This window comes from Pteronotus mesoamericanus, unplaced genomic scaffold (genome assembly GCF_021234165.1).
Source record: "Pteronotus mesoamericanus isolate MK-2021 breed Mesoamerican mustached bat unplaced genomic scaffold, CSHL_Meso_final contig_134, whole genome shotgun sequence".
Lineage (NCBI taxonomy): Eukaryota > Metazoa > Chordata > Mammalia > Chiroptera > Mormoopidae > Pteronotus > Pteronotus mesoamericanus.
Genome location: NW_026555061.1, coordinates 4381576 through 4404388, shown reverse-complemented (window position 1 = coordinate 4404388; position 22813 = coordinate 4381576). Strand labels below are relative to the sequence as shown.

Here is a 22813-nt window from a genome sequence, read left to right as displayed (position 1 = left end):
ACGCATGCCATCCACCCAAGTCAGAAATTCAAACGTGGACCCGCGCGCGTTGCTTCCCTCGTCCTGTCTTCTAATCAGTGCCAAGGCCCGTGGCTCCTCCCCAAACCCACGGCCTTCCCCCCTACACTTGCCGGCAGCCCGAGGTGCCTCTCAGGTCTGGACTCTGGCAGCGGATCCTCTGCGGAACGTGGCCGGCGCCCCCCCCCCCGCCCCCGCCCCGCTCCCCGCGCCCTTTGGCACCGAGGCGTGGCTTCCCCCAGCTGCGGGGAGTTCTGGCTGCTGATGGATCTCCGTTGACGCGGCCTTCAACTCACCTAACCTATTAGAGAAGTTTAGTGCATGTTTCTTGAGTGAATGAAAGAATGTCTTCACTTTTCGCACGCTGCCGTGGCTCAGCCAACATCTACCAAATGTCTACGCACCAGGTGCGGCCTTGGGGGCGGGGGATGTCGGGGTGGACAGGACAGAGCCTCGCCTCTGTACCCGCCTCCGCGCAGCGCCCTCTGCCGACAGGCCCCCTGCCGTCCCTCCTTCACTGTGCGGTCGCGCGCTGGCCACCTCCCGTGCCTTTCAGGAAAGCACTGTGCAAAGCTGTGGCTCGTCTGCGTTTGGTTAGCATAGTGCTATCATTGTTATCTCCTGCAAGTGAGCCTCCCCCTTGGCTCTCCCAGGAGCCTCTGAAGAGAAAAAGACTTATCTGCATTTGCACCCCCCGGCCGGAGAAGCAGCCTACACGAACTCTCCATTTCAAGTCTGTGGTTGAAGGTGTGGGCAGACACAGGCCCTTGGGAATGGTCATCTATGCTTCCGGGAAGCTCTTTCTCCCCTTTTCCAGAATTGAACATTATGGCTTTAGTGACTAAAAAATTCTGGGGGGACTCCCTCAATCTTTGATACCAAGGTTGGCTGGCTGTTCTTGAATGGAGAATAGAGGAGATTATCGGGTGGGAGGGCGCCTCGACAGCTTTATGGTAGGCAGTGCTCTCCTCTACCTTATAGCTGCCGTTCTAAAATGAACAGGGGCTCAGGTAGCACTTCTAGGAAGCCTTTGCCCACGTTTGTGACGTAAGAGCACATGGCTGTAAGTGGCAAGGCCGACTGGGTTCCTCAGCGCTGCAGTCTTCGCCCTCTGGGTGGCCGAGACCCGGAGGCGAGCAGGGGGTGGGTCCAGGTCGTCACTATTCCTGACGTCGGGACCCTGGGGGCTCCCGTTGGAGGGCTGCTGGGCTAAACGGCAACCAACAGAAAGAGCTTCGGCTGCCGCTGCCGTAGAAATGGGAAGGCAGGCCTCACTGTTCGCATATGCCCATGGCCAGCATTTGGGGAGCTAATTGTGTTGACTTAATTATGCTAATACTGAGTAAATACATCCTCAGACTACCTAACAGGGATATACTTTTATTTTTAAGCTCTGACTTTACAGCATTCAGATATTTAAAATTCCCTCCTGTAGAATTAAAATGTTCTGGAATTTCTATGTTGATTTACAAGGTTCCTGTCAATAAAGTGACTAAAGGATTTACCTGGCTAGAGTTGGTGTTTAAACCCTTGTTAACATCTATATCAGGAGAAAAATAATGAGCAAATCCATCAACTGTGCTGAAGGTTTTATTCCTTTCCCCCTAAGGTTTGGTTGATCACAATTAATAAATAAAAGAAAATGTATTTGCATTTCTCTGGGCCTGATATATAGCGCACTGGAGAGTGAGGTTCAGTATACAATATTCTTTACGTAATCAAGACTGAGATATAATCTAGTATAGTTCATGATATCGCTACACGATGATACCCCCGCACCATATAACACTGACTATGTCTATCATTTCACGCCTGTAGATAATTTTCACTGAAGATTCTAAGCAAAGACACTTTTGAAAACCATACATACAGGGTTAGTATCGATTTCTGCCATTTGGAGGTTGTTACTTTGCCTCCTTCTGATGCACTGTGTTGTTCGCCCGTACTGCACGCGTTCCTGGGGAACCGTGACGGGATCGATCGGTGGTGGAAGGACCTCCGCGCCCCACGCAGCTTGGGAAGCCTGCCGCTCTACCCGGAGTGGGGCGCGGTCCTGGAGGGTCGTGCCCCGGAGAAGCCACAGCCCCGTCCCCGTGGCTGCAGGTGGCCGCTCAGGTCCCTGTTTTTCAGAGTGGAACCCTCCGTGACCTCCAGGAGAAAGCTCTTCTCCCCCACCCATACCCTGAGCTTCGGGGACCCTTACCTGAGTCGCTGCTGCTGAGGCGGCCAGCGCGCTGCATTCGCCTTCGTGCGCCGCTTCCCCGCAGTCCCGGCAGAAGACGAGCTGGGGGAGAACACAGGGGCGTCAGACGAGGCTGCCGGCGGCACTGGGTCACACTGTGGGGTCCCTTCGCTAAGCCCGTTCTAGGCACGCCTCTGACTTATTCATGGCTTCTGCGGCAAATTACTGTTTGCAAAGAGCAACAAAGTATTTAGACGGGATCCGTCACCGCTGACTAAAGAGCGCCCCGAGCCCCCTAGAGGGTGTCAGCCGGAGTCCCGGCGACTTGCCTGCAGGTGCGCCTCGTCTAGAAGGCACGGAAGTGCAAGCGCACACCTTTAGCGAAGTGCTGTGGGTGTCAGAGGATGAGGAAGACAGCTGCGTTCGAGGAGTTCATGTCTAATACTTGTCTCCATACAGACAGGGTCGATACGGTCATGTGAACGGACTTAGTTGGTATTAGAAGCCTATTTTGAGATGAAGAAATAGGCTCTCAGGGGCTCAGTCATATCCCTCACAAATTCAAATGCTGAATTCTTTGCCCCTTCAAAATATGAAACTTCATTTTTTACTGAGGTAGAGTCGATGTGCAACGTTACATGAGTTTCAGGTGTACGACATAATAATTCAATATTTGTATATCTTACAAAATGCCCACGCAATGTCTCCGTAACATCTGTCACCATGAGTAGTTATGGATTTTTTCCCTTGTGACGAGAACTTTTAGGATCTACTATATTAGGTAATATCAAATATACAACACAGTATTAGTAACAATAGTCTCTGGGCCACACTGCAAGAAGAGTTGCCTTGGCCCACACGTTAAATACATGGCGACATGTCATCACACAAAAATCTCGTCATGTTTTGAGTAAATTTACGATTTTGTGCTGAGCCGCATTCACAGCCTTCCTGGGCAGCGCATGGCCCGTGGGCCGCCGGTTGGACGCCCCCTGGAGCAAAAGCCAGGAATTTTCGTTGTGCTTAAGACTGATTCGAACTGATAAAACCGAAAACAAACAGGGGACGGAAAGAACCAGCTTTGTCCCTAAACACGTTGCCACTCCTCCCTGCCTCAGAGAGAACAGGCCACCCGAGACGCGTTCCCCCTCGCGGGGTCGTCCCCGTGGAAACAGGTTTTCCTCCTTGCTGCGTCCAGCCTCTTGTTTTCACAGCTCATCTGCAATTATTTTACTCTCAGGACTTAACGAACAAGAAAAGCAAGTATTTTCTAATGAAGGGGTCTCTCCTACAGATATGCCACACCTGTCTTCTAGCCATTGCCGTTCTAGAATCATAGTCTTTTTGTTTTTTTCTCACAACAAAGAGGCGGAACCCAAATTTTGAGGGGTATACACTTTACTGAAAGGTTAGGGTCGGTGGGAGAGGGGTGGGTATTAGGATGTCATTATGTAAAAGCTGGTTAAAACCACCAGCTTTTAACTTCTGACATTGTTATTTCCCCTGTACGGAAAGCTAATGCAGCAAACAGTGAATGAATTGGGTCCTGCAATTTCCTCTTAAGCTTTTTTTTTCTTTTTAAATCTATTTGCTTATCTTTGAGTTTGCCTGAGACCCATCAGACTGTTCTTACGTGCTATCCTGAAAAAAAAAAACAACAAAAAAACGAGGCTGTCTTGTTCTGACCGGGAGGTGGAAACACTTCACGTCCTGCGAGCCAGTGGATGAGACGTGAAGCCAGCCTCACGGCAGAGCGCCGCCCCGGAGGTTGGTCCGTTTGGCAGAGGGAACAGGCCTGCCCCGACGCAAAGACACGAACGTCCCTTTCTCACGGGAACGACAGAGAACGGAGATTCGAAATCAAACAACAAACAAAAAACAGAAAGGAAAGAGCACATAAGAGTTAATCCCCACGACTGCAATATGGCAAAAGACAAGTAAAAGCAGCAAAAATAGGCTGTGACAATTTCACATGGAAGTGTTTGTTAATTTGCTTCTATTTCGAGAAGGTAACTTAAATTCGGTGACATCAAGCAGCGCGCTTCTTTCCTTAACTCCAATCTGCCTCACACAAAGTGAGGAGACATCTAGAGAGTCTGATCAGATCTTGGAAACGGTCAGGTTCTTAATTACATCATGCAGACCTCACGGTTGTCAACTAAGTTTAGCTCGTGCAGATCAGATGCTTCGGCCTTCAGTTCCCAAACGGTGTACCATGGCACCCTGGGGTACCACAAGCCCCCAGGGTGCGGTGGGACAGGTTATGTTTTTGAGGGGTGCACGGCGGTACTCAGCACCTGCTAGGTCCTGAGGGAACTGCCGGCTCAAGGCAGCGTGCTCTCTGCTTCCCGCCCCCTGACGACGTCACAGGTTTGTCAAGCCGAGGTTACTGCGGTCAGTGCCCCACTGAGAACAACAAACCAAATGACAGCCACCATGTGAACCTCTCTGTGGAAGAGGATATGTAGTTATTCCCAAATGAAATAAAAAAAATATTTTTCAATTTATATGAACGATTTTCCCCAAATGACGATTAAGTTATTAAGACATTTGTTCTTTTGTTATTTGGGTCAAAATATTTTTAAACAGAACTCAGCATTTCTTTGGGCTTAAAAGCATCATGGAAAATGAACGGAGATGCTGAGGGCGTGGCGATCAGAGGAGGCCAGGGACTCGGGCATACGGGTCCCTGAACGCCCGGAGATCCTGTTTCGGGCCGTCTGTAGGTGCCCCCGACGGCGCAGATGTTTCTGCAGAAGCAGCGTGAAGAGACGCAGATCCGGCTCCAGCGTTTCAGGCCCCCTTTGCGTGCGGCCTGGCCTCAGGGGCGGTGGAGGGGCTGCCTAGTGCCTGGGGGCTGCTCTCAGCTCCCGTGGCCCCCGCTGCCCAATGCCCTGGATGTCTCAGGAGCAACTCCGCACTGAGTGGAAAAGCACGTTCCCATTATTTGATCATGAACTTTTCGATAATGAACGTCTGCTGGATATTTCCTCTTGAGATAGGTCTCACAAAGGCCACCATTTCCTTACAACTTTAAATTTTTTTAAAGCCTTTTAGAAATGTTAAAAGTATATGTGCTTATGCTATTGGTTCTCTGAGCTCTGCCCCCATATTGGGGTAGATCAGAAAGCATTACGTAGACACAGTGCTATCTTCGCTCCAGCGGAGTGAGTTAGCGTGGTGTGCCAGCCTGGCTAGCCGACAGCCCCGAGTTATTTAATCAGATGCTAATCTAGGTGTCTCCCTGAAGGTGTTCTGTGGGTCTGTCAGGTCTATAATCAGCTTACTGCGAGGAAGAGGGAAAATCCTGCTTCATCTGCATGGGCCTGATCCGCTCCGCTGAACGGTTTTAAGAGCAGAACCAAGGCTTCCCCATGGAAAACAGTTCGCGGTTGGACGGCAGCTTCAGGCTGCGCCTGAGAGTCCCAGGCACCCGTCCTGGTGGCCTGTCCTGAGGATTCATGCCTTGCCTAGCCACCCCACAATCACAGAAGCCAATTCCTGGCAATCAACCCTTTTCTCTCTGTAGGTGGGTTGATATAGATACAGACACAGAGGTATCGATACATCTCTACGCACCTGCAGATCTATGGTGACAGTGAGCATACCAATGCCTGTATCTGTATCTGTTCCTATGTCCATATCCATCCATATCATATCTATATCATTTCCAACCTGTTCTGCCTCTCTGTTAGAACCCTTATCTCCTACAAAAAGTTCACCCGGTTGGTTTATTTTTGTTAGGTCTGTTATTCTTTTGAAAAAGACTGATGTAAAAAAGAAAAGCAAAACAACATCTATCTGAATTGTCTATGCGATTTGCAAAGCTATTGCTCAAATTTCTTCCCATGTTTTTTTAAATTCCAGAGGACGCCTCCTCTTGGGATTCAGCACCAGCAGCTCATCGCTCCCACTTGGGCGACTGTCTCTCTTCCTTTGACGGTGCCCACGGTAACCCGACGCGTGCTTTCTCTTGAGGGTTAGCTGCCTGGGAGGCTGGTGCCCGCCTTGCACTCAGCTGCTGTGAGTAGCTCATCCCTGGGGCCTACGGTGAGGCGCACAGTTTTGAAACCACTATTTCCTAAATGATAAATTCAACGGGCTGACTTTTTTTTCCTAATAAAGAATAGCCAACCTGTTCTTACCATTCTAGCCATATTTTTGCCTTTCAGTTAATCTGTGTTGAATATTTACGTCTAGGATAAATAAAGTCTTGGACCCGGACAATGGGTACAATGACAGCACATTATAATACGTGAAGGCACACAGTAGAAACTTGAATGTAAGGAGGCGGAGGTAGTTTAGCGTTTAGAGTGGACCCGTGACGTCAGAGAGGCCTGCAGCCCGAGGCCCTTTCCTGTCACTGACCGGCTGGGTGATGCTAACGTCTCCTGGCTTTCGTTTGTTTGTATCTGTAAAGCAGAATAATATGATAAGGAATGTTTCACACAGTTTCTGGCACACAATGAACATAATAGATGGTTTTTTAAATAAAATTATGATTTTTAAAAGAGGGTTTCTTTACTTATTTTGGAGAGGGGAAGAAAGGGAAGCATCAATGTGTGGTTGCCTCTTGCGCGCCCCCTATTGGGGACCTGGCCTGCAACCCAGGCCTGTGCCCTGACTAGGAATTGAATCAGCGACCCCTGGCTTCTCAGGACGGCGCTCAATCCACTGAGCCACACCAGCCAGGGCAGAATTAGGAGTTTTATAAACAATGACATTCTATAGAAGAGTAAAGTGACAGTTATTAAAGCAATTCCCAGCATACTGATACTAACTCCTGTCATGCGAAAGTCCCGCATGAGGCCGAGGACCCCAGAACCGCGGTGTTGAATGGGGCGCCGGCTTTGCGGTGCGCGTGTGCGTGTCGGGGGTCGTCACTGCCAGCCCCTTGCACAGGCCGGGACTACCCAACAGCTCTGCGGATTGCCCGTCACATTTGTCATTCCGTGTCATGTCAGCAGAGAAGCCACTTGATTGATGTTTGAGTTTGATTTCCCACACGCTGATAATGGGGACATTCCAAAGGAGATGTGCGTATATATTCTCTTCGGAAGCATGAAAAGGAATCGAACAAACAGCTGCCAATGCCATCCGCACGTTCCAGTGACTGCTGATCAATAAAGCTGAGAGCCAGTAGGTACCTACAAGTCACGACCCTCAGAATGAGGGCTGGATCTTTAGTTGAATGCCCGCTCTATGAAAGCCCAGACATCTTTGTGCCTGTTTCCTGTCACGACGGCGTCTATTACAAAAGCATTTTGTTATGTGGCATTTATTTTTCTTCCATGGCTCTGAAGTTCTGTGTTGAAAGAACAGGAGAGAATCAAATGCCATCTCACGAGACATCAAAAGCCCCCAGCACACATGCCTGTACTTGTCTGGAAAGAGATGCAAATACTTCTTTCAGGCGCGTGGCTGTCCAGAAGATGGCAGTGCTGATTTATAGGACTCAGCCTCCACCGTTAGACATGGGGCACAGCTGCCTACGGGGAAGGGGACCAGCTGTTCCTCCACGTGAAACCCAAACTCCTCCGACAAGCCAGTGCCACGGAACAGAAACAGTGTTCAGTTACAACGCACTAAGATGCAATTTTGAAAAGAAGAGAATTGGGTTATTTTCTTTCCAATACACGTCTTCAAATCACAGAATCTCGTGGTGAGGCCACCGTCTTAAACTTCCATGCTTTACATGCAAACAGGCCAGGAGGACCTTGTGCATGTAATCTCCAAGGGGCTGAAAATGAATCATTTTAAGGTGGCTGAAGAGAGCTTAACAGCTGGACTCCTTTGTCTTTTTCAAATTCTATACTAGTCACCAAGGATGGCTAAACCACGCCCTCAAGAGTCCCACAGAATTCTGTGACACCGATCCCAACCTCCATCCCCCAAATTACTTTTGTTTTAGATTCACTACTGTGAAAGAGCCTGTACTCTCCTTGGTTTAATTTCTATTCAGTGGGAGCCCTGAAAAGAACTCTGGGCATCCTCATTTCCGACACTGCCTCTCTGTCATCGAATACACCGGTGCGCCCATGGGATCTTCCCGCTGTATGAACTTGTGCGTCCACCATGAGGACAGTCTAGTAGGAAACACTACGACCATCTGTCCCCGAACCAGGGACCTGTTAGGGACGATGAGCTGATCCAAGGGAGAGGCCATATGCCCAGCGTCCCTTCAACAGTGCTGACCTCAGAGCCTCTAGCTAAGAGGGGTGCCTAACAAACGCTCCAGGTGCTGACCTGTCCAACTATAACAGTAGACAGACACCTAAACTGATTCCCCACTTCCACATAGTTACAGGTATCATAAACTTAACACTGTTGTTGGCCACTTATTTCTCTTTTCTTTAACAGCTTTATTGAGATATAATGCACAAAGCTGTGGGTTTTAAAAAACAGTTTAAGTAGTGAGTGGATAATACACGCACAACAGAACAAACTCAAAAGCTGTGAAAAGTATAGTGAAAAACATCTGCTCCCCGGTCAGCTACAGAGCTTCCCAGAGATGATCACGGTCAGCTGTTTGCATCTCCCCAGGAATTTTTATGCACTCAAGAATGCATCCCTGTGCTATTTTCAGACAAAAGTGGCATGTGAAATGTTGCATGATGTATCGCGCGCTGCACCTTGCTTTCCACGAGATGCGCGCAGCGGGCCCTGTGTGGGGCAACGGCCCCGCCCTTCCCAAAAGGCCGCGCGGCATTCCCCACCCCTGACGCTGTGAAGCAGCCCCGGGGATGAGCACTAGGTCTGGCCCTTTCCTGGTTTTGCCATCATAAACCAAGTCCTGTCGCACAGCCGTTGTGTACACGTGGGAGGAAAGCTAAGGGATCTTTTCCGGAGGTGAAACAGCTGGGTCACAGGGCACGTGGGCCTTCAATTCTGATTGCTCTTGGGACCCTGCTCTCCGTGGGGGATGCCAGTCCCAACCACGTCCAGCAGTGAGGTGCGTGATGCCTGTCCCTCCCGCCACGCCCCCCGTGATGGCCTCTGTCAAACACGGAAAGGAACCTCAAAGAAATCATAGCACCTCGGCCAACACCTTCTTCCCCCAGGTGCTGTCCCCGCAGAAACATGTTCCGGGCCACGAAGGAACTCTGTGCCACTTTGGAGTCTTGTGCATGGGGCTGACCCAGGGTCAACAGTGGCCGGGGTGCCCCCTGTCATCTCTGTGTTCCTCAGGCCTGTGCTCTGTGACAAGGTGCACGGAGCTTGTTGTCTCTGTGTTCGCGCTGGCCCGAGTTCAGCCTGTTTGTGAAAAGGACTTTAAGTGACTTTATCTCGGTGGCTTTAAACGCTGACAGCCAACAGACTGGAGGTCCAGATGAGAGAGAAACAACAGGAGAGCGGGGAGCTTGGGGGTCACTGGCCCACGACACGGAGCGGAACCGGCTCGCCGGGAATCACCCGGGACGCGATGGGAGGGGGCCTGGGGGAGGCGTGACGGGTGTGATTTGGGGGGGCGACCCTGTCTCCCTCATCTGCCCGCTTTCTGTCTCACCCTGTCCTTGCTGTCACCATTTTAAGGGACCATTCCTGTGGTGGCGGTCCCCGCCCCGTCCTCCAGCCCGCCTACAGGGACTGCCCTTTTCCCTGAAGGCCGATGCAGGGCGTGGCTGCAGGCGGGGGCTCCTGCAAGTGCTGAGGGTGCCGCTCAGGCCAACCCGGTCCAACTCAGCGGGCTTCCCAGACAGCGAATTTCTGTTTCTGACAAATCCCTCTAACATCTTGCAAGGACGGCCCAGTTTCGCTTTCAAATCAGCGTGTCCCGGACCTCATGGAACATTTGGCTCCTTGCAGATATGGAGCCCTGGTCACAGAGCATCAAATCCAACAACACTTTCGGATATTGCCATTCATTAGTGAACATGTGTGAGGATGGCCATTCATTAGTAAAATGGCCAGCATATGTCTCCTATAATTTCTAACTGGTCTCCGGTCCTGGTGACCTCATCATTTACAATCTGCAGCAAGGCACTAGACTCTGTAAAGATGATCACACGATGCCCGTCAGAATGTGAAATCCAAGCCATATGGCAGTTCGAGCCCAATTTATCCCATGTGCCCGCGGGCCTCCGTCTGCTCCGTCGCGTGGCTGGGGTGGCCGAGTGCTTGTGCGGAGCACCTGGGCCCGACCCGGGCAACCCCGGGCCGGCTGGCTCTGGAAAGGGGCCAAAGCCGCGCGTCGTGCAGACTCTCGCGTTGGGAGGTCTTGCGGCTCGTCAATGATGCGATTACACACCAAACCAGGATGTGTGTTGAGCGGCTTCGCAGGTGTCTTGGGAGTGCACTTGTCCCTGCCCCTCTCCCCCCGCCTCAGCCGGAAAGGTCAGAGAGCTTTTCTCTTAAGCACTGTCTCTTTCTTACTGTACTTCCGTTAAAGTGCCTATCCTCTCTATAAAGCTATTCTCGCTCATCTCTTCTTCTAACCTGGAGAGGACTCGTGACTCGTCCCTCTTTTTTCCCCCTGACACCCAGGGTCGGGGGCAGGGTGGGTGGCCTGCCTGCGTGCCACACGCCAGGGGCCAGCTCATGGGCCTCCGGCTCAGCGGGAGAGGCCGTGTTCAAGGAAGACGGAAGAGCTGAAGGGAGAGGTCACACAATCAGCCTGCGACCTTGTGCTGAACCGCCTGCGGGATGGAGTCTGCAGAGACCCAGGGAGGGGCGACCGGCTGGGGAGGGGTCGAGGGGGTGGCCTTTGCTTTTGTGCCCTGCACCTGGGGGCCCTCCACGGGCAATGGCCGTGACGTGGGACAACAGCCCCCGCTCTCCCTGGGGCCCAGACTCCCCGACCAGCGGCGTGCTGCCTGTTGCCTAGGTCCCCTTGGGTAAGGCGTGATCATTTCAAATGAAGTCAACTTGAAGTCCAGGTGATTGTTGCAAAATTGATGGAGAAAAAGTATTCCAGGTTCAGAGGGCAGAAATTCGAAGCGTTAACTTGAGGGGCAACAGTAAGAGACTAAGTTTAAGGGAGCCCCTGGTGGTTTTCTGAGCAGGCCCTGCCCACCTGGGCGACCAGCCTTTCCGGAGCCCTGCCCACCTGGGCGACCAGCCTTTTCCGAGCTGCCCCTCCTTGTTTCCAGGGTTTCTCCACTCAGAGACACCTTGTCACCCTTATTTGCTCAGCACAGGCCTCAGATCCTCCCGGAGCCGGTCCCACACCCCCCTGTCTGGGTTAAGGACTGCTCCTGCATCCCCTGGTACTGGGGTGTACCTCGATCCTACAGACCTATGTCGGGGCATCTCTATGACCCGGTTGTTGCGTGGAGAGCCTCTGGGGACAGGCCACCTGCATCTGGGTCCCAGCACAGAGGCTGTTACAGAGGCAGCAATGGACAAACACCTGTAGAATTAGCAGCAGCCGTGGAGCACAAGAGCAACACAGGGTCACAGGGCCGCCGCCCTATGGGCAGCCAGGAGTGGGGACAACGAGCCCGGGCATTCAGTGAGGGGAGTGCCTGCGTGAACTTCCAGCCCATGACCGTCGTCCGATGGTGCCACCATTGGCCAAGTTCAGAGGCTAGGGGCACAGGGAGGACGGCAGCGAGACGGTGTCACCACAGAAGCACACGACTGGTCTGAAGACGGGAAAAGAAAATGGAGAGAGAGAACGACGATGTTGGGGGGTGGGGAGGGGCGGAGAAAGCCCCAAAGCAGCCAAGGAAAGATCAGGAGAACACAGAAGGTCAGTATAACTAGAGAAAACGAGGGGCCGCCGCCCACGGCGAGAGCGTGTGAGCTTTCCTGCCGTGCTGGGAGTCCTTTGTTAAAGCGAGGCCAGGAAAACCAAGACCAACCCGCGCTATCTCTAACACTCCTGGTGCCTGCGGGCCTGATTGCGCTGCCTGCTCACGTTGCCAAATCTTGTACCGAGGACAGATATTGTCCAGACCATTAATCACGGAGTGGACTGTCCATCCAAGTTGCTGCAAACCGATGTTGCTCCTAACGCCTGCGAGACCGTCCTTCGTGTAAGCGACGTTACAGGAAGAACTTCTCAGCGAGGCAGGGCCGTGAGGTGGAATGTCATGTCCTGGCCACCTGGGGGCTGGTGCCTTCTCGTCCTGTGGCACAGGACGGGGTCAGTCATTAAGCCAAATGCCAGGGGAGAGGGAGCGCAGTGCCTCTGGCGTCCCTGTCCTCCCTCTGGTCTGGTGACAGGGACCGCTAGCACCGTGGGGCCCTCTCGGACAGGACTGATCACCTCTGAGGTGGAAGGCACCCTTTCTCTGCTGCCCTTACTGCTCTTGGGACATATTATCTTGCAGCTACAACAACTGCCCAACGCCGTGGATTGCGCCACGCAGGGTGAGCAAGTGGTGAATGTTTTTAGGAATAATGGCAACGCTCTAACGCCATAGACGTTGACATCCTATTTTTGTGTCTGTGACTAGAGTCAAAATTTCGAAAGGCTAATGGCTGATACAGGAAGCTCTGCGACAACCCTTGGGGACACAGCAGGCTGCTCATGGTCAGTTGTTTGGATGCGACCCCTCCTCCCGTCCGCTGGTAGCTGCTGAGGGGCTGGTCCTGCTGCGTGGAGCGGGCCTAGGGCAGGGGGCAGAGGAAGGACCGGCTCTGGGAAGCTCGTCTGTGGGGAGCCGCACCCGCATCCTGAGCATGTCCCCCCGGCCCACCTGTGCTCAGCCACCTGGGAAGAGCTGTGCTTTGATTTGCCACTAGGAACTCACGCCGGAGCGTGGGGTCACCGCTTCTTTGGAAAGTGACTCTGTTGCCCTGTACCTGCTGTGTCCTCGTTCCTTCCCGTCACCTGCCCTGTGTGGTTCCTTATCCCCCAGTCCCTCTAGACTCAAGGTCCCTGAGGACGCGGGAGCTTAGTGGCACTCACCCTGGTGTCCTGAGTGCCACTTTCCCCGCCCCAGCACTCGGCCCGCAGCAGGCGCTTCGTGAGGTTTGTTGCCGGAAGGAGCAGGTGGGAAGGAAACCAGACACCCGCACAGACAATTACGCCCTGGGCGCAGGGGCCTGGCCGTGTGGGGCCTCCGCACCAGGGAGCGGTCGGGCCGGCCTCACAGCCCTGCTGATGCTCCAGGCCCCGAAGGGCGCAGTGGCCTGAGAGGCCAACAGGGCAGGCCCGAAAACCGAGCCAATGCTCCCAGGGTCCCTGAGCTCAAGGGGCGCTGGCACGTGGCCTCCCGCATCAGCAAGGCCCAGCCAGCGTGAGTCCAAAGTGAAGTTGCCGACAATGGGTTAGCGCTTTCCTCTGTTTATACACATCACCTGTCAGAGCACGTTTCTACAACTCTTGAGTGCAGACTTTGCTGCTGCGGGACCGGGGAGCAGGGCGCGACCACCCCGGCCTGTGCCACAAGCCACATGAAGTCTCCTTCAGCGGCAGGCTCTGCCCAAGGCGCGAAGCCCCCTCTCGGCCACAGAGGACCGGCGCCCTCCTCTGGCGGGACTTCCAGCAGAAGGGGTGCTGGCCTTCGGATTCTTAAGAAAACGGAACCCGCCCTTCTCCTGTGGGGATGGTCTGACCTAGGTTTATCATCGTTTATTTCCCCTGAAGGCAGGGCGCTCGGCCCGGTGATCGGGTTGCCCCACGTCCCCTTCGCTCTGTGACGCTGACCCAGATACTGAGGGATGAACCTGCGAGTGTCTCATGGCCCTTCGCTTCGGCGCAGCTCAGGAATGAAGCGCGTGGCGTGACACCGGCTTGGCCACGCCGTGATGAGATTCGCAACGGGATTTGGCGGAAAAAGCCATTCATTGTCACTTGCTGTCATTTGCTCATGCACGTCTTTTTTACGATTGCTGCTTATTTTTGGCGGTGGCCTCTGCCACCGAGTCCCTTCACTTGGCGTGGGCCCGCTGTGCTCAGGGTCCTGGCAGGGCCCGAGGGACCACGCACAGGAGCCAGGGCCCTTGGGGCTCCCAGCCACACAGGCTCCTGTCCCCGGTGTCACACCCCGCAGGACTGTGTGGTGACAGTGGAGTAGGAAGAGGAGCAGCTGTGAATCTACACCTGTTGCTTTCAAGGTGGCGGCTGGTGTATTTTTAAAAAAGATTTTATTTACATGTTTTTAGAGAGAGGGGAAGGGAAAGAGAGAGGGAAGGAGAGAAACATCGATCGGTTGCCTCTCGTACGCACCCCAAAGGGGACGGGACCCACAACCTGGTGTGTGCCCTGACTGGGGATCTCACTGGCAACCTTTCGCTTTGTGGGATGACGCCAAACCTGCTGAACCACATCAGTCAAGGCAATTTACTTTTTTAAAGTAGGTTTTTGCTCCTGTCAATTTTGTAAAATGCACGTTACTTTGTGGGAAGAGAGTGCTAAGTTAGTCTCAAGCCTCTAAAACAAACGTGCCCACGACAGTGGGGAGCACCGGGGGTGAACCGCAGACGCGGGCAGCCAGGCGGTGGCCAGGGCAGGACGGAACAGTAACAAAGCCTCCAGCTTTTACTCTCTTCCCCACAAACACTTGTGCCTTGATTTGACACAATCCTTGTGTTCACAATGCAGTCTCCCCACCTCGTGCGTAATTCCCTCCCCGCTCCTCCCCCCTAACCCCGGCCCTACAGTGTCGTCTGGAAGGGAGCTGGAGCCTCCGTCGGCACGTTTCTGTGGCTTCTCCAATTCATCAAAGCTGTGAGTTGGGTTGGTTCCAAGGTCTTCTTTTATAGTGAGATGTCAGCTCGGTTTGTACAAACCGTTTTTAACACTTAAATCACTGTGACTTGATAGGGACTTCTTAGTCTGTTCTTTTGATTGGTGACCTAAGCCGCACTTTATAATGGTGGTAAAAACAGGATTTTGAGTGCAATGCCTTGCATATCACAACAAAGTGGCTTTGTAGTCGGTATTAGCTCGAAGGAAATGCCTTTTAGGCTCATGGCAATAAACTGGCTTTCAATAAGCAATTTCAAACCTCCTTTGTCCCACGGTGATTTCCATTCCGCTCAAGAGAAATGGATTCTTCTCTCTCCACGTTCTGTGATCAGCAGCGCTGAAGTTTAAGTACAGCTTGTCTCTGTCAGTTGGTGCTCGACGCCAAGCTATCGGCACAATCTGGAATTTGCAAATCTGTGATCATTTCTCAGACGATGAATTCGGATGTCAACACGATTACGCCACCCTGCAGGGCGTGGAAATGCAGCGAGAGCGCAGGAAGGACATTTGGGCCCTGGTGTTCGGGTGAGGACCAAACTTCAGTTGATATATTTAATAAAATGGAACGTTAGAGGAATTTAATTGAAGTTTAAATTTTAAGATTAATGTAAATCATATTTACATTTTTATAAATACAACTTTATAACTTTTTACACTAAGGAGAGTCGAGATCATAACAAAATTATTACCATTTTCAAGAGATAAACTCACGGCAACAGACTAGTAGTGAGTCATAAGCATAGAAACGGGCTGGACTGACGAACAAGCAGCAAGGCCGCGCAGGTCGGTGGAGGTGGGGAGAGGGGCCCGGGAAGGGGCGACCTCGCAGCGCTTGGGGGCGTAACTCTGAGGCGGCGCGGCCCTCACCGTGAAAAACCCCTTCGCAGTCATGACAGCTTGACAAAAGAACACAAGCCACCGCTCTCACGGATATCACATCGACTGGAAACGCTGTCCTGATTACAGAAATGTTAAACACACACACACACACACACACACACACACACACACGCATGCATGCACGGCCCGGCACAAGTTACGCCCCTTTTTAATTCCAAAGTCTTGTATGACAAAATCATGAGCATGTCATTCTGTAACATAACAATAGCACACTCCAGTCCACCATGTGACATTTTAGGTAAACTTTTCAGATTAAAACTATGAATTATTACACCTGTATCATTACCCTTCCAACCGCTCTCAAGCAGGCGCGGCTTCTGCCAGACGCTGGATGTCAAAATGTGCTCCCCAGAAACGAGGACGTGCTTGCCTGCAGAGCTTCAAAAACGCCCACACACGCTGACCCTCAAGCTTTCTCTTCTAGGAATTTTTCTTTTCTAGAGAAGAATCAGGAATGTAGCAGCGATTAGGCCACAGGGAGGCTGGCACCATCCCGGGACGTAAGTATTTCAGTAAATCATGGCACATCCCCGTGACCCGCTGTCAGGTCACCATGAAGCTGGCATGAGCGGAGACATCTGCGATGACACATCATTAAGGGGAGAAAGCCACTGACACAGCCCATTGGCACAAACTCATTTCTGTTAAGAAAGTGCATGTGCGTGCGTGTGCAAAAAGCATCCAGAAAGCTCTACAGCAGTGATTCGGAAATGCCCCCTCACCCTGTGGAGGGTGATGGCTGCTCTCTTTTGTTTCCTTTCGGTTTTCCTACAATTTTCTGACATTTTTATGATGAGCAGGCATTGCTTTTGTAATAATGACGGACGTTTCAGCCTTCATTTAACGAGGGGGCTTTGGGTGCATCTGTAGGCGGGGTTGGCACCCCTTAGGCCGGAAGGGTCAGCGAAGTCGGGCCGGAAGCAGGAGGGAGCTGGAGGGAGAAGGCGGGGCTGTGTGGATGCTGTGAGCGAAAACGGACGCAGGACTCTGTTTCGGCACCTGCAGGACGGCATTCGAGCGACACCTGGGGATGCTAGAAAGAATCCAGAGGTAAAATTCACAGTGTTGCTTCTTCCCATTGCTTTGTTAAAATGAAATATTAGGAAATGGCTAAAGAAATCATATCCAGAAGGGAGCGTCCTTGCCCACTTACACACTACCCCCTCAGCGCCCCTCCCTACAGCAAGGCCGGCAGCTGCTGTCCGGGGGGGTCTGCGGCTGAGAACCCCCTCAATACTGGGCGCGTTTGGACAGCAAGCCTCCAAGGCTATCGATGGCTGGCTGTTCCCTCCCGTGTCCGGCCACAATGGCCAGCTGGCTCCCGCAGGAGGGTCTTCAGGAAAGAATTACCAACGGCGCTCACGAGTGCACCGCGGTGGGATGGGCCCTGCCTTTCCAAGGACGCAGACACGGACGTTCATTCGTACAGCAAGTCGTCCTCTGTCCCCGGGAAGCGGTGTGCCTGCCGGGTGTTTTTAGATCGCCAGAGGGCGCAGCGGGGTCACACGAGGCTGCTGCCGTAAAAGTGAGTGCCGGCCCTGACCGTGGAGGGGTGTTTCCCAGTTAAACAGCGACGTGTGGGAGGAGTTAAGCCCTATTTGCTGCAATCAGGGGCTGCAGACCCACGCCACCCGTCGGCCGCAGCGCACCCGCTTTGAGGAACGCATGCCCTGCGGGCCCGAGGTCCCTGCAGCTCCTGGGGCTGCCGGGGTGGCGAGGCGTCTGCGGAATCCGAGCCGCGGACCCCGCTCGACAGGTTTATTTATCCCTGTCTGGCTTTTCAGCTGAGAGGCAGGATTGAAAAATATTTCAGGGAGTATTGGAAAAAGCAAGATGAAATTCTGCCCTGTGTGTGTCACGAACAAAAGCGCTCAGCGGGGCACCCACGTCCTTTTCGGTGCCGGGGCTGGGATGAAAAAGGCGGTGGGTGCGGGGCCTGCGTGCGCTCGGTCCGGCCGGTCAGCAGCTTGGCGCCTGGGGGGCCGCTGCCCTGGAAGGGGTGGGGACGCCGAGGATGTGACACGGGCAGGGAGAGGCAAGGGGGCAGGGCAGGCACGTGGGCCGGGAGTGTGAGAATGCGACAGGGCATGCAAGTGAGTGTGCCAGTGTGTGCGAGTGTGTGCGAGTGTGCGCGTACGGGTGTGAGTGTGTAAGCGTGTGCGTGAGCACGGGAGTGTGCGAGTGTGTGTGAGTGTGTGAGTGAGCGAGAGTGAGGTGTGTAAGAGCGTATGTGAGAGTGAGTGTGAGTGGGAAAGGGTGTATGCGCGGCGGTTGTCACGGGTGTGAGAGTGAGTGGGAGAGTGTGACAGGGAGTGCGAGTGTATCAGGCTGTGTGAGAGTGACTGTGTGAGAGCAAGTGTGTAAGTGCGCGTGAGTGTGCGAGTGCGAGTGTGAGTGTGTGAGTGTGGCGTGAGTGTGAAGGGAGGAGAGCGAGTGTGACTGGGTGGGAATGTGTGCGAGTACAGGCGTGAGCGTGAGAGAAGGGAAGGAGGGTGAGCGAGCGTGTCTCACATGGGTGCAGCGCACGCACTTGTGCGGAGGTGTGGCGGCCGCCAGCGTCTGTGTAAGCGGCACCGGTGGCCGGTGGCCGCTGCAGCCCCTGTGCTAGACAGGGCGGGCCCTGCTGCCGTCCTTGGGGCCGGCGTCGGCACGGGGCGGCTGCGGCGGTGGCGGCTCTAAGCGCTTCTCTCACCCGCTCACGTTCTTCCTCAGGCCTTTCCTGGCGGGGGCGGGATGGGGGCGGGCAGGCACACGACCCCAGCTGGCCTTTCGGGGAGACGGGGGTCCTGGACCAGAGGCGATGGCCGCCAATGCGAGCGGTCAAGCCTGCGTGTGGCTGGCGCTGCCTGAGGCCCTGCTGCTGGGCTGTGCTCCGAGGGGCCCTGGGGCCAGCAGCCAGTGGCAGCCAGGCCAGCAGGAGGTGAGCGGTTTCCTGCCCGCTGGCTGTCCCCAGGCCACGTGGATGCTCAGGGTTGTGAGGAAGCACGTGGGGCGGGGGCAGTTCCTCCCTAGAGGAGGCGGGAAGGAAGCCCAGAGGACTTGGTGAGCCATCGCGAGGGACAGGAAGAAGTGCCATTTGAAATCTACCACCTACACTCGAGACAGCAGTTATGGGAAGGTGCGTAGAGCACCAAGCTCGCAACAGTAATCAGGGAACGAACAGAAGGTTTAATCCTTAGAAGGACCCGCGACTCCTTAAAACAGAACAGAACAAAACAGAAAAGCCACTGCCACCCCCACACAAGAATAACAGGAAGGGCCAGGGTGGACGGCTCGACGGTGTTCACGCCGCTGGTGTCCACCAGGTGCGGCCACTCCGCGAGACCGTTTCCTGGCATTGAAAGAACGCAGCGTGCACACAGCACCCCCGAACCCCTCCCCGGCTGATTTTATCATGCGATCAATAAGTTAATACTGTAAGCAATAACATAAACCATCGTGGTTTATCCGGGACACTTGTAAGCTCCGGCTTCACCAGGAGGCCAGATTTATCACTTCTGTTGTGTTGATGAGCCCCCAGAGACCCTCCTTCAGAGCCTGGGCACCATGGCGACAGGCACGGCTGGAGGTAATACTGCGCTCTCTGCGGAAGCCAAGGGGCACAGCTCGTGGCCTGGGAACGTGTCCATCCGTCTGACCAGCTGTCCACCCACCCATTCACTAGTTCATTCACTCATTCATTCATTCATTCATTCACCCATCCCGCACATTAGGCAGCAACCGCGCGTGGTGGCTGAGATTTGTGCTGGAGAGACAACATGGCACTCAGAGACGCACCCTGTGTCTGCGCGCCCCGGCTTCCTGTCTCCTGGGCCAGACTAGCTCAGGATTACGCTTTATTCAGGCAGCAGCAAGTCGGGCTGCTGTGGAGACCGCGCTGTCCTTCCCAAATGCCTGGATAGCGCAGGAGGCGGGCGCTGCGGTGGCCTGGGAGGCCCGCGTGGCAGGGCGGTGCGGCCCTCCGCCCTCGGAACCCCGCTCTGCCTCCTGGGTGGCGGCCCCCAGAGCACAGCCTGGCGCAGCCTGTGCGAGAGCCCCCAGCGCACACGCTCTCCCTCCGTTCCCTTCTCCCCCCAAGTCTCCTCCCACTACCGGGAAGGCCATTTAACACTCACACACACAGTCGCCCCGCTTCTCTGCGAGGGGCGTGGGCCAGTTCCCGCGTGCGAGTCTGAAACTGCAACCGGTGCTGAGCCCTATATGTGCTATGTTGTTTCTTAGGCACACGGCCATTGGTAAAGTTTAATTTATAAGTTAGGCCCAGTAAATGATGAAAAACAATAACTAATAATAGAATGAGGAAAACAATACACTGTAATAAAAGTTATGTGATGACTTAGGGACCATTATTAAGCAAAATAAGGGTGACTTGAACACAAGCACTGAGATACCACGACCGTCGGTCTGATAACCCAGACGCCGCCCAATGACAAACGGGTGAGTAGCTTATACAGGGTGGGGACGCTGGACAAAGGGGTTCACCCCAGGGCAGGATGGAGCTGGGCTGTGCGAGATTTCACCACGCTACTCAGAATGGCTTGCGATTTAAAGCTTATGCATTTTTTATTTCTGGAATCTTCCGTTTAATATTTTCAAACCCCAGTTGGCCACAGATAACTGAAACCACAGAAAGCAAAACAGCAGATAAGAGGGACTACTGCACGAATTACCGAAAAGGGAACGTAGCTTTTAGCGATTCATCACCATATCGACGTGGGTTAACGGAATGCATTTCAGAAGGCCCAGGGGTGTGGCCAGCTGGGGACGGACCCCAAGGTGGGGCTACTGCAGTGAGTGTTGGGGAAGGAGGCTGGGGGCTGCGACACCCTTGGAGGGTGGGGCTGGGCAAAGGGAGCCCGCAGGGGACTGTGCTGTGTGGGGTCCCAGGGCCACCTTGGGACAGGGCCCTCTGCCGGTGGCCTTCCACGTTAATCAGGCTGAGAAGGGAGCCACAGGGTCGTTCTCGGGAAAAAACGAGCTTTTGAATCTCCCCAACTCTGAGCAAGGTAACTCAAGAACGTCATTTTACTTACAAGGCAAGCCTCCACCCTGTCCCCCGCTGCTCCCTCCCCACTCCCACTGAGAGGGAAGGTGCTGTCAGGAGGGGTCGGGCTGGGAGGGCCTCACCCAGCCTCCCTTTCTTTCTCCCGTGGCCCACGAGGCATCTGGGGGCTGGGAGGGCTGTGGAGGCAGGGTAGGAAAGAGAGACACTCGAGCTCCAGGTTTCCAAGGATGAGGTGGGCAGCAGAGAGCCCAGCAGCCCCTCTGCAGAGCAGGCCAGGAGCGAGGTGGGCCCCCGCCTGGGCCTCCCGTTAGGTGCTGGGGCCGGCCAGCCGGTAGGAGTCATCTAATTGCTCTGTGACCACACGCCCCGGCTTCGTCTCTGACTAACAACTCGAGAACGAGACTTGTGTCTTAGGAGGAGGAAAGAGAAAAGGGACTCGTTTGTTCTTGGGGTAACCTAGCTGTGTTTTCCTGAATTATCCTAATGACTAGCTTAAGTCAGGCCGTTTTACCGGTGAGACTCAGGCTGCGTAGCCTCCATGACGTGTGGGAGATTTGGGCTGTCCCCCACGCCTCCCTCCCGGGGGTTAACCGACACACAGGGGACCAAGCTGTATGGAAACGAGGGCTTCTGTCAACCTGTCGTGTCCGGCAAGTCCCTGAGTCCAGGGCCCCAGGCCCGGCAGGGCTGGGGGTAGAGACAGACGGAATTTGCACCCCAGACGCAGCGTGGCCCTGCGTTCCGCCGGAGTCCACAATGCAGGGGAACCACCGGTGACCTGCGTCACCTCCCCCCAGGCGGTTCTGCTTCTGCTTCTCAGGCTCGGTGGCACCCGGCGCCATGTCACAGCGTGACTCTCCTGTGTCAGCCCAGGTCATGCTCTCTGGGCTCCTTCTAAAGGCAGCTTCCAGGGTGGGCTGCCTGCAACACCGATAATGCCATCATGAAAAGGCATCACTGCATATTAAGAAAAATATTTAAATAACAATGGGGAAATTTCCTCCGGAAATACTAATATGTAATGAGCTAGGCAAAGACTGAGTTGTGAAGCGGCCTCTGCCAATCCGTTTAACCAACTTAGAGAAGAAAAACAGGTGACTCAAGCCAAACATTTTTACTTGGCACTTGAACTAAATCTCTTGGAGAAGCTCTGACAAGCTTATTTTTATGGGGGAGAAACGCAACAACTTTTAGAGGAAAAAAGAGCAATCTTCCTACCAGGAAGGAAACTTGTCTATGTTCACGTGTTTGTCTCTACACGGTTAGACTGCTGCTTTTAAACTCTGGTGTTGGCTCTTTGCTCTCTGCAGCCAAAACATTCAGCATTATTTTTGGGATCCTTCACCACCAAGTGTGAATGCTAGCTTTTCTTAGGAAACGAACATTACCAGCCTCCACCAGTAGGTGTCACTATTCATTTATCAGAAACCAACCGGAAGCCCAGGCAACTGCCTGGGCTGAAATAACAAGCATGTTTTTTGGAAATAAAATAACCAGTAAGTACTGGGAAAGGATTATTTTCTTTCACAGGTGTCTCCAAATCAAAGCTGAAGTGTGAACAGCAGTTCACTCCTTCTCTGGCCTCCCACGTCGTATTTGCTTCCAGAACTTTAACACCATTGTAAGAATTCCTTCTAAACCACATCTGTGCCTCAGCTCTAACTGCCTGACCCTGTAAACATTTAGTGGTTGATTTTGCTTATAAAGTACATTGGCATTTCCTGGCATAGGCAGCAGAGTTTTCTAGTATTTCAGCATAAATCGGAAAATGAAACCTACTGCTGCTTCCAATGGGAGCACGCGGGCACGCGCGCACACAGAGACACACATAATCATACATGCTCACAAATGAAACATTAAAGACAGTCGCTAAAAATAATGTCCATGCAAACACATCATTTACATCGATGCCGGCCCACAGGCTTGGCTTTGGCCTCAGTCTCCCTGTCTTGCGATCTAGCTCCGTCACTGTGAGCGCCTTCATCGTTTATTCTGCAGCAGCACTGAGTCACAGTGCGGCCCAGGCCTCGGGTGCGAGGTGGCGGGGAGGCCCTGGTGCGCGGCCTGC

The 22813-nt window shown here is 53.6% G+C and overlaps 1 protein-coding gene across 1 annotated transcript in view; it reads right to left on the bottom strand.

Annotated features, from left to right (window-relative positions):
• The window catches only part of PRKN (parkin RBR E3 ubiquitin protein ligase), an 888975-nt gene that overhangs the window by 18155 nt on the left and 848007 nt on the right, over positions 1-22813 (bottom strand). Inside the window, exon 10 of the mRNA XM_054595427.1 lies at positions 2222-2302. Coding sequence (XP_054451402.1) covers positions 2222-2302 — 81 coding nt within the window. The remainder of the gene's footprint in view (positions 1-2221; positions 2303-22813) is intronic.